The sequence below is a fragment of the Harpia harpyja genome, chromosome Z (assembly GCF_026419915.1).
Source record: "Harpia harpyja isolate bHarHar1 chromosome Z, bHarHar1 primary haplotype, whole genome shotgun sequence".
Taxonomy (NCBI): domain Eukaryota; kingdom Metazoa; phylum Chordata; class Aves; order Accipitriformes; family Accipitridae; genus Harpia; species Harpia harpyja.
In genome coordinates, this window is record NC_068969.1 from 33798700 (window position 1) to 33810731 (window position 12032).

General features: G+C 38.1%; 1 protein-coding gene across 2 annotated transcripts in view; it reads left to right on the forward strand.

The window, feature by feature from the left end:
- HAPLN1 (hyaluronan and proteoglycan link protein 1) overlaps positions 1–12032 on the forward strand; it is a 68059-nt gene that overhangs the window by 28505 nt on the left and 27522 nt on the right. For both annotated transcript variants that reach the window (XM_052778889.1, XM_052778890.1), the window contains exon 3: positions 4623–4748. In XM_052778889.1, coding sequence (XP_052634849.1) covers positions 4649–4748 — 100 coding nt within the window. In that variant the 5' untranslated portion in view covers positions 4623–4648. The remainder of the gene's footprint in view (positions 1–4622; positions 4749–12032) is intronic.

Sequence of the window (12032 nt, forward strand, 5' to 3'; positions counted from 1 at the left end):
AATACATAAGTTTTGTTTCATTAATAGGTACTTCTCTAGTGCTTAGCACCAATTCCCAGATGGAACAGAGCTCCACAGAGAAGGGGCCTGTAAAGGCTTAGGTTACACAGTAGGTTTGTGCATGGATGTGAATAGTCCACAGATTTGGGGGGTATTTCAATCCTAAATTATTGAAACTGATTTTACTGATTCTGTTACCTGTTTTAGATATTAATTACTGCCTTTACTTGCTGGGTCTCACTGTATTAAATATAGGGAACTCCACAGAAAGACAGAACCTTTTATGAAAAAGTCCCCTGTGTCTGCCCTAGGAGTTTGGTTTTCTCTCTGTCCCTGTGCACTGGTACCTCATCTCCTTCTTAGGTGTCTGCTTTTGGCCTTCTTTCCTCCTAAACCTTTTTTGCACCATGAAGTTACACACATGAGAAGATGGTATAGTATGTTGTTTCAATACCCTCTTCTCTGAGGGTCCTGTGGATACCTGGGTAGCTGTCAGCGAATCACAGTCCTGCAAGATCCAAAAGCAGCAGAGGTTTTTCCACAAAAGCAGACAGATTTTTGCATGTGTTAGTTAAAATCTAGTTTAAGCACTTATCTTACTAGGATGACAGTGTCAGCAGCTGGACTGTAGGAGGTGGTGGTTGTATTACCGTATGCTCTTGAACCATTGTGAGTTCAGGCTTCCATAAGTCTTTCTTCTCAGGGAAACAAGCATTTGACATAGGACATCACCATGGCTTAATATAAGACAAAAATTAACTCCAGTGAACAAAGGCATTCCCCAGGCTTTTAACTACTGCCAGAGAGAATATTGAGCTAGGTGGACCTTTGTCCTCACACAGTGGATGCTCTCATGTTCTGTAGATAGAAAGTAGTTGCAGTAGTATATAAGAAATATGTTATTTTATTAAAAACAGAGATTGGTATGTAACATTATTTTTCAGTACTCTGTTCCTCATAGAATTGCTTGTTACTTATGCAGTTGAATTACTTGAAGGCATTTTGTTAATTTTCAGAATATTATATTAAAATACAAACATTGGTGCTTTAGAGCCTTTTAGATTTGCCAGTAGTAGATGAACTATGCCTGGGTAGGTATGACAAAATAGTGATTAATATCAGAATTTCAAATTGTGTCTAATAATGAACAGTTCTTGAGAATTTAAAAACTGAATGTACAATCACCTTGACCACTTCCCTGAGCCTTGAGGTCTCCCTTTAAAAACCACTTTTCAGATTCTTTGTATCCCTGTCCAGGGAGATAGCAGATTCATAAACTGCAGTAATTGAAACCAGTGCAAATTTCTTGAGTATGACTGATCATTACCATTTCTTACCGAAAATTCACTTACTCCCAGCCAAGATTTTATTAATTTTAATATGAAAACATCCACACCTATCATTTCTCCCCTGAGGTCTTCCTAGGCTGCTGCAGAAATGGAGTCTGACTTCTATTGCTTTGGCTAGAGCTGAGGATGTGAATTCCTCTGCCTAATTGCTTTTTGGATAACCTACAAAACACCAGGGGTCAGATTCTTGGCCTGGTAACGTTGCTTTGCACAGCTCTGGCTCGATGCCACAGCTCCCATCATGGGCAATCCCAGGAGAAGAGTGGTACAAGGTCGGGATATTCCTGACTTCAGATACCCACATTTTCTCAGCTGCTGCTGTACATGGCAATAAAAGGGAGAAGCCTTAAAACTGCTCAGACTTAAATGGAGTGTTGAAATGGCCCCCAATGGGACGCTTCTGCCCAGCTAAAACTTTACTCTCACTTGATTGACCTCAAGTATGAAGCATCTGGTGACTTAAGCAAAGATTTGTGATAGATACAGTTTCTAAACCATTGACCAGGCATTTGCTCCCCTGGGAGATAGTTTTTAAGTTCTCGCTAGTTTTGTGCAGTCTGACAAACACACCTTAGCAGTGCAGATGAACATTACCAGAGTCAAAGAGCACAGATGTGCACACATATGCTATTTGTGTGTGTGCTCCTGCACAGACAACGAACACTTTAGTATGCCCTTTCTGTTCATAGTAATTAGGGAAAACAAGAAACCCAACGACCGTAAAATTTGCCTATTAACAAAGCTAAAGTACCACCATCTTGGGTATATCCCTCCAAAAAACATGTCCATCTGTAACCGTAAGGTTGATTTTGTACCACATCTGTGGCATGTGACATATGAAATTGTTCAGTTGCATCCAGGAAATTGAGGAAAAGGAAGAGCTGACCTGCCTCTCATCCTGCTTGTGCGATGCTATCACATAAATTCTACAGAGTAACATGATATTTGCCTGACGGTAGAGGCAAATATCTCTAAAAGGTATATCCTGCCCACTCAGTGCACCAGGTTTATCCTGAAACTAGTTGTTCTGACAATCATCACCTGATGATGCTACGTGGAGGACTTTCCCCCATCATATTAGGGAGACCTTGACAAAGAAGAGGGGCATGTGTGGGGTTCTCCAGCCATATAACCAGAAAGTAAATCTTTCTTATTCCACAGTAGAGCCCCAGTCCTTGTGCACATAGAGTTTGAGGGAGAAGGGGATGCTGTCCCAAAAAAGGTAATACTACCTGTCATCTCATTATATGGCTGTTTCTTTTCCCTAGTGCCATGGAAAAGGGCAGGTTTGTGACAAGAGGAAGAGGCAAAATGTTAATGAGCAGATGAGTCACTCCCAGAGCAGGTCTGTAGAACCCCTGTGGGCTTTACCCCCACTGACTGTGTCCAGGAGGTTTTGCATTTTGATCTGCAGATTAGATTAAGGTGGGAATACCCCCATAAACTTGCCTTCAGAATCAAAGCTTCCTTGTTAACCAGAGTATTACTAAATCAATAACACTATCCCCCACCAATAAAAAAAAAAGATTTGTCAGTTGTTATTCAACAGCCAAAAAAACCCAAACCCCAAACCTGAAGCATTTTTCACTCTTAGAGGAAATACACCAGATGCCTGGTCTGGGATTTGTGAGAGAAAGAGCAGTGTGGTTTTACACAGGTGTGCCCTGCTCTCTCAAGACGGTGGTCCCATCAAGCAGGAGAAAGACCCGTCTGCACTTGCGTGACCCCTCCGGTCAGCCCAGGCTCAGGCTGATGTGCTCTAGGCGGAGCCACATCTGCCCTTGCTCTCCGGAATGGAGGTCATCAGCCTGCCAAGCTTTCCAGGAAAGAGGGAGTGGCCAGAGAGTCTTGAGTTACCAAGCGTGGACCACCTGGAAAATAGTGTGCGGCGAGCACTTTTCCTACCTCTAGACACTCACAGTAAGGAGTAAGGGATGCTGAATTGGCTTTGAACTCCCACCCAAACTCACTTTGAAGAAATGGAAGAGCAGGCAAGTAAATGCATGTTCTGTTATGAAAAAATGGCAATAGCATTTCTGCATTTTAGTCTGTAATAAAGGTTGGTTCAGATTACAATATTTGGATCTAGGCTTGAAACACATAGGTGTCTAAGTCTATTTGGGGACAGTGACTGTTTGCAAAGCCCTTGACCCAGGTTCTGACCAACAGTACCCTGCAACTTTGATGTGTTTCTAGCTCTGATAAAGAAAAAGGGAAAAAAATAAATTTCTGTCTGCATTAGCGAGAAAGCATATTAATAATGCTGCCACTATTTGGTGACTGGGGAAAAAAATATAGTCTCTTGAAAGGCAAAGCTGGGAAATAGCTATCTTTTATTTCAAGAAATCAGGGTCATAAAAGTTATAGCTATAAAACACACAGCAGCCCAAACCCTGTACATAAAACCTCTTGTATTTTATGCCTCCTTTTCTATTTCAGGTCTTCATTTGCCTAATTGCTACTCAGAGGCTGGCAGAGATTTTCCCTGCAGCGCTCAGCTCTGCTGACTGCAGAGACCCTACCTGGCACACTAAGTTAGTGCGTCAGCATTCTAGGTAGAAATGAATGAAAAATCAATCAGGGCAACTGCAGTGGTAGCATATACAACTCTAACCTACTTTGTGCATGGTTTCGAACATTTCATTGTGTATTTAGACATCTTTTAAAATGGTAAGTGGATCTGAAATAAAGTAGATCTTTCTAGTGAGCCTAAGAAATGTTTTGTCATCTTTACTGCTTAGCTCAAGCAAACTTACCACCCTGACTTCTAAGTTAACTTGCAGTCTTGATTGAAATGCCAAAACCTCCGAGAAGATTGTTTTAATCTCAAAAATCTATCACCAGTGGATTGCATCATGCAGTGGATGTAGATATTGTGATAGCTTTGATTCTTTTAACTGTGTTTACAGACCAGATGTAGAGTAGGTCTAGAAAAGCAAAAGTACACTAGAACCTTTTTTGAAACACAGGTATTGCTTACATATGCAAGGAGTTTGGTTTATGGGTATTTGTGTGTGTGCTTTTATTTTTTCATGTTGTATTCTGCATAGGCAGAGTTAAATATGGATTGCCAGTTTCATTTAATGAAAGTTCATGTTAAAAAGGTCTAGTCTTCATGCTTAAAAAATCAGTAGCTGTTGTAACTTTTTCAGCTGAGTGGGTTAAATCTGTTATAGATCCCTCATAAGATCATTGCTGTAACAAGTTGTGCAGTGCAACACTGTAAAGGCTTCCAAAAATACACAAGCCTTTTTGTTTGTGATGCCCTTACAGTGAAGAAGATTCTTTTGACTATAAAGATGAAGAGTCTACTTTTTCTGGTGCTGATTTCTGTCTGCTGGGCTGAACCTCACCCTGACAACTCAAGTCTGGAGCATGAAAGAATTATTCACATTCAAGGTAAGGAAATACGTAAGAAAATGCCAGTATCTTCAGATTGCTGAAGGAAACAGAATAATGTGCTTAATGATCCTTAATTTTTTATTCTCTGCACTGTTTTTTAAATACTATTATTACTGGTGATCAAACCTTTCCTTTTCTGGTTCTGTTGCATTATTATTACTCCTAAGGAAAGTAAAAAAATGAAAGTTGCACTGTTTAATAACACTTAGTCACAACCTTGCAAAGATTAGTGAGTAAAGTAGAGCATGATTTAAGATAAAGAAAAAAAGCATGCATCCTAAAGTAATAAGCAACTGCACTGGGTTGAAATACCTTTAGTTTATTGTAGTTTATTGTTTATTTTAGTTTTATTTAGTTTATTGTATTGATTTTTAGAAGACTGCCATACATAGTTCTTGGCATTACAGAACTGTATTGCTGTGTATTATTTAAAAAGGCTCAGCACATCTGAGATCATAATTGAACAATTTAAACGAGAAAAAAAAAAAAGGAGCTTACCCTGAAAGAAATGTGTCTTCCCTCATACCTTTAATTCGCACTAAGTATTATACTGGCCTTCTGCGTAATCCTGTTTAGTTCATGTTTGAATCCTAGAGCTTATAGCTGTAGCAGGATTTGAGTCTGCAGTACAATGCAGCTGTTTTTTCAGTCCCAGCTTCAGTCGTTGAGGGTCATCCTGTATAAGAAAAACCAGGGGATTTATGCAGTAAAGACAGGCAGAACGAACAGGGATTTTCCTTCTTTCATTTATATGTTTCTTCAGGCTGGCTAGAATTAATCTTGCAAAATCAAGAAACGCAGCATTATTGTTCTCTCTCTCTCTCTTTAAAGTTTGAATTCTTTCTCTCAACAGCTGGCAAATTGTGTTATTTGAGTGTTTGTGCAAATACGAATTATCAAGTTAGAGCAGGTTACTAAGAAAGCCTGAACATTTAGAAGTTCACAGGAAAGTCACAGAAGTTAAAGGTACCTGCACCTATTAAAGCTGGCACTCGGATTGTCAAGGTCAAATAAGGAATAACAGATAGCTGGTTTCACTCTAAGGAAACTCACAGGATGAAGGTCAAATGAATGTGTTATATCAAAATGAAGACATATCACTGTTGTGAGATGATGAACATGGGTTCCTGAGGGTAAATTTCAAATTTGACACCTATGTATAATAAACATACAGTTTGCCTTTCCTTTTATAATGCAGTTTATTATCTCTGAACTTTATTTATCTTATCTTTTTGGAAGATTAAATTAGTGGAAATAATTAAACCAAATCAAAATTTTTTTTCCTTAATCCATGATGTTAAACTTGCTTAGTCAGCAGTTTAGTGTAATTTGCAAGTCATACATGTTGCTTATTACTAGTCCTTCAGCATGTGTACAGTGCAGTCTGCAAGCGATAAATAGTTCAAAGCTGATAGAAGTTTCAGGATGGACCATTCTTCCTACCCATGAAAACTTGTCTGAACCTTGAGGTTTATTACTTCAAAGAAAGCTGGATAAAGCTTAAAATTGAGCTCTACCATGAGCTTTGTACCTCAGCTGATTCAGGCTCTGAAATGCACAGACCACAAATCAGAAAGAATAAAACTGCTTGGAACTTGGTATTTTTTCTATTAATTTTCTTCATTCCTCTCTGCATTGTGGAATCCCATCAGGGTTGGGATTCAGCTCTGCCCAGTGCTGCATAAACACATACAATGATCTACACCTGGAAGCGAGCTGGAAATCAGGGAAGCCTGTGGAACACGTGTTATAGCTTCATACAAAAGGTATTTTATATTACATTAAGGACTGAACATCACTCTCCACAGCTGAAATCCAAGAGATGTGTAGCTAAACTCCTCCTGCATTGCATGCTTTGGAATTCCTTGGAATTACAAAAGGTGAGGATAGATGTTGTGTAGTCAAGTACACAGAGCTGAAAGGGATGTCCTGAGGCAATGAATTAAACTGCCTTGTATTCCCTTTTCTTTACATCAGGTAATCTCTTGTATGTTTAGTTTCATTTTTAAAAAAGCTGGGTTTCAAATCTCATTACTGCAAGGTAGTTATTTTTCTGATATAGAAAACACTCTCCTAATTCTCCATGTTTATTCACAAACACTGTATGGTCTTATCCTTCTCCTCGTGTTGTTCCTTAGCTTCAAGTAACAATTTTTCTTCTTTCACTTTAAAGCATTAATAAGATAACACCATATCCTCACAGCTATTATTTGAGTAAACTTTTTCAAATTCTTCTCTAAGTGAGAAGTTAGAAGTCTTCTCTAACCTCCAGTTACCTGATAATGTTAGTTGTTCATCTCTGCAGTGGTTCTTGTTTGAATTCGTACTTCTCGAGTGCACCCAGCCAGGATTTTATTCCAGGTAAGATCTTAGGCTGGCATTAGTATTTTTGTTTTCCAGCTAACAATGCTTTTTTTTTCAGACCTTGGATCAAATTTGTACTCTTCCCAGCCATGCTGCAGTGCTGATCGATAGTCTGTTGTGATAGACAATATTTAGCAGTCATTCTCCCTCAATATCACTTGCAATTAACAAGTACAAGGTTTATATCAATAATTCTTCATACTAGGCCTTAAGGATCTAGATTATGCATTCGGTATTAAAAGTTGTCATACTTTTTCCATCCTTCTTTCTTGAAACATTCTAAATATCCATTCTCCTCCCTTCAGTGATATTTAATGTGCCATGTGAAATTTTTATTAATTCAATAGTCATATTTACTTTATAACGTAAAACAAGTGGAAATATTAAAGTCTCAGAAATTATACTGGAGGCAGTTCACTGGCCTTTTTCTAGGCTAATCATTTATCTTTCAGCCCAGCAAATTGCAGTTTCCTCTGTATCTAGTTCTTAGACAGCTATCAAAGTTTCTACTAAAACACATATTTTCTCCATCCTGTCTAATTTCATATATTTCCCATATCACTTGCTTCCCTGAGCTCCGAGCAATTGATACACTACATTTCCTTGGCCTTATACATTTATTTTTATTATATTGTTGATAGCAAATTAGTCTGGCACCCTTTGGTAAGTATCTACTGCATTTTATCCTTCTTTCTCGTGACTTACTCTATTTCTATTCAACAATTTTTCTTCAAAAATTGTTCTAAGGTCCTGTTTGCTGTTGAGGTCAGACTAATCAACCTGTTAATAGTTAAATTACTTTCCTTACATATATTTATTATTTTGCTGTTGTCCAGAAACACATGATACCATTCCTAAAGTGAGAGATGAGCTAATATCTCTGCCATCAGGTTTGCCATACCAAGTGCCAGTAGTAACATCAGTACTTCAGGCTGTGAGGTTTTCTACCCTTTTATTTGATCAGGCTATATTTTCTGAGTTCAGCTTTCATCTTTATGTTTTCATTTCATATCAATGCACTCATGCTTTAAACAACATTATACTTTAGAGCATCAAAACCAACATTATTAAAAAGAGAGGATTTGTTAATATAGCACTTGGGTAATTTCTCTATTGTCTTCCACATTTATTTGTGTAGTTACTCACACTACAAAATGAACCTGTGCCTGTGTCCTGGTTTCAGCTGGGATAAAGTTAATTTTCTTCCTAGTAGCTGGTACAGTGTGTTTTGGATTTAGTGTGAGAATAATGTGGACAAAACACTGATATTTTAGTTGTTGCTAAGAAGCACTTACCCTAAGTTAAGGATTTTTCAGTTTCCCATGCTCTGTCAGCATGCAGGTGCACAAGGAGCTGGGAGGGAACACAGCCAGGACGGCTGACCCGAACTAGCCAAAGGGATATTCCATACCACAGAACGTCATCCTCAGTACATAAACTGGGGGGAGTTGGCTGGGAGGGGCGGATCGCTGCTTGGGCATCGGTCAGCGGGTGGTGAGCAATTGCATTGTGCATCACTTTTTTTGGGTCCAATTTCTCTCTTTTTCTTATATTCCTTTTCATTACAATTATTATTATTGTTATTATATTTATATTATTATTATTTTATTTTAGTTATTAAACTGTTCTTATCTCAACCCAGAAGTTTTACTTTTCTTCTCTGATTCTCCTCCCCATCCCTCTGAGGGCGGGGAGGGGGAGTGAAAAAGCAGCTGTGTGGTGCCTAGTTGCTGGCTGGGCTTAAACCATGACAGGCTGTTTAAAAGACTTTTTTCACTGCTACAGTAAGATCTTTACAGTCCTTCCTGACATGCTTCTGATACATGCCCCATTTTGTCGTCACTATCATTTCTTATTCTTCACAACCTGCTAAAGCACTAATGTACAGTGCCACCTCATCACCTTTATCTTTCATTTGGCCTTCCTAAAAAGCAGCCACCTATTAATGCTGTATTATTGTCTGATGGCTATTTCAATGTGCTTCTGACTCCCTTAACAACTCTGTGTCAGGAACCAGAAGATCTAGTTACCCCACTTTGATGCCGCTCCATTAGTATAAAAACTCCTGCCATGTCCCTCAGACTCAGCATTTGCTAACCAGAATGAACAATATTTCATAAATTGTATTGTCCTCTGATTATACTGACAGGTTATTGTTTTTATGAACACAGAGTTCTGTCTTTCAGATGTCCACTCTCTTGAAACTGTGGATTTCTTCAGCTTTACTAAACACTTGCCAACTCCTTTAACATTGCGATAGACATAGATATGGTCTCTCTTAAATCTTTCAATTTTTCTTAGAAATGAGTTGCTGGCTTCATTAATATCTCTGTTCCTGCTGTCAGTGTCAGCTCTAGTTCCTGGTTCTTCCCTTGTTGCTTAATACAGTGAAGCTGGATCTCAGCCAAATTTCTCATCTGCTAGACAGTTTTACCTCCCTGCCTTTACCAGTATTCATTCCTGCTTCTTTCCTCTGGCCCATTTCCTTCATTTATATCTTTTCTTCTTTGGTTCTATTCCAATATCTATGAACAAAACTTATAAAATACCTAAAACTGCATTTTATCTCTTCTGTTACTTTACATCCTTTCCTGAAGCCTGTGGTGGCTTTCATGGGTTTGGTCAGGCTGCTCTATTATCCCAGACTGCTTGATGATATCACCTTGCTCTCTGGTAGTTTGTCTGCATACAAGTCATTCCAGTTTAACTTTGGTGGATAAAAGCCAATGAGAGAAGTATATTTAAATAAGATGTGTGGTCCCCCTCACTCCCCCACCCCAGTAAACTCCATGTGCCTTAGGATACCAGTTTCACTCTTTAGGAAAAATCATATTCCTAAATGAAATCATCTGGTAAATGTGAAAATGGGACAAAAGTATACCCTAGCCACATGAGTGTCCTCAACAAGAAAACAATGCTACTCTAAGCATATCGATGTAATTAAAGACTCATAATTTTTCTCTGAAGTCAAGATCTGTGAAGGACTCTGTGACCCATGAGAGAGGAAGATGATTCTTTTCAGTGCTCAGCTTTGTGTATCTCTCTGATCTATTCATGGTGCTAGTTGCTGACCAATTATTCAAAGAGACAGAGTACCTTTCAGAGATAATAGATAATAGCATTCTTCTGTGTGTAGCTGTTCTGCAAAATAAATGAAGTTGACTAAGCCATTACAGTAATTGCTAAGTTAATTACTTAAGGGTAGCAGGAGCTTTTAACATATGCCTCCAGTTTGTTCAGGTTTTAGAAAACAAGAAAGGCCATTAAAGAGAACACAAATTTTGGTTTGTGAAAGATCAACATTTAACTTTTTAGCTTTTCCTTGAATATAAGTGAATTTACATTATGCAGCATTTCTTTACCTTTCAGATACAAGAATACACCCATTTGCCTGTCAAGACCTCTGCACCGATTTATACATACCAAGAAATATGTCAACTTGGAATGAGCAGAAAACTTCCTAATATTGCCCTATTGAAAAAAAAAGAAAGAAAGTTAAATCAATTAATCAATAACAAAAGCAGAAGAAATCTTTGTCCAACTTGTTCTGCATGATAACAAGTTTTATTTACAGTCCACTTCCTCTTTTTCAAAACAACCCAGAACCAACAGAGAGAAAGAAGCTGCATAGACTTGCTGGACTAGCCAAAAACTTGATAAGAGATTAGATGCACTACTGATTTGACCTCTAACAATGATTCTTGCCTTCCCACGTGTCATGCTTTTCCACTTTCCTTTTGACTTTCTTCCTTTGGTCCACCTTTCTGCATTTTTCCATTTTCAGTGATGTTACTTGTTATTTCTTTCCATTTTCTTGCATTTATCTTTTGTGCTTAAAATTTCTTACTAGTTTTGTTGCCATTCAGGACACTACATTGTGTCATGACCCATTTTGCAGTCTCTTCTTATAATTGAGCTGCTTCTTTTACATCAACACAACTTGCTTTCCTCTTCCGAGCATGGCATGTTGCAACAGCATGTAATAGAAATGTCAGCAAAGAGCAACCTCACCTCCTGTTGGCATGTTAGTTTCATTAAAGGCATTCAGGACTGCATATTCTGGAATAGATCTTAAATGATAGGTACCAGTATATTTGGGTTGTAAAAAATTATTACAGAAGCAAAAGTATTCACATGAAACATAAATTTAAATTGTTAATTTGCCTTTACTTGCTACATCAGTCTAATTCCATATATATATAGCATTTAAGGGTAAAGAAATGGAAAAGTTCCTCATTGGTTCTGTGTGATGTTTTGGTTTTGTCAAACAGTCTAAATGCCACCCACGAAGATTTCCTTCCGTGCAGAAGAGGTGCAGAGACATTGTCATGATTTCTGTTCTATTCTGCTCTGTGAGGCCTGATCGTCATGTAATTTCCTTATCTATACTGAAGTAAACACTTACTTAAAGTTTATTTAAGGCAAAACGTGGCAATATTTTAGAAGAGCTGAAGTTTGTTATTTCCCTGTTGGTTTTATGTGCTGTTAGATCTCCTAGAAACTTAAACTTGGTTAACACAGTCCCTTTAACCATTCTCCCCACCATGTTACTCAGGTTGAGTAGCTGGGATCAGCTGAAAAATGTTTTACCTCAGTCCTGTCATCTCTATGTTGGAGAGACAGATTTCTTCTTTGCCATTTATAAAACAGGTACTTTTAGCTGTACTGTTATTTGGAATCACGTACCTGAACTTTTTAACTATGATTTATCTAGCATGTCTCTTACCAGTTGTATGTCAAAACTTAAGACTAATGTGTAGAGAATATTTTATCCTGTCAGTTTAGAGGTAGGAACACAGTAGTCTGATGCTTGTATTTTCTTTCTTGTGACATAAACAAAATTACATTAATGCTTGGGCCAAATAAGAACAGCTTTTCCTAGTCTTAACAGCTGATATACAAAAGTTTTCAGATATT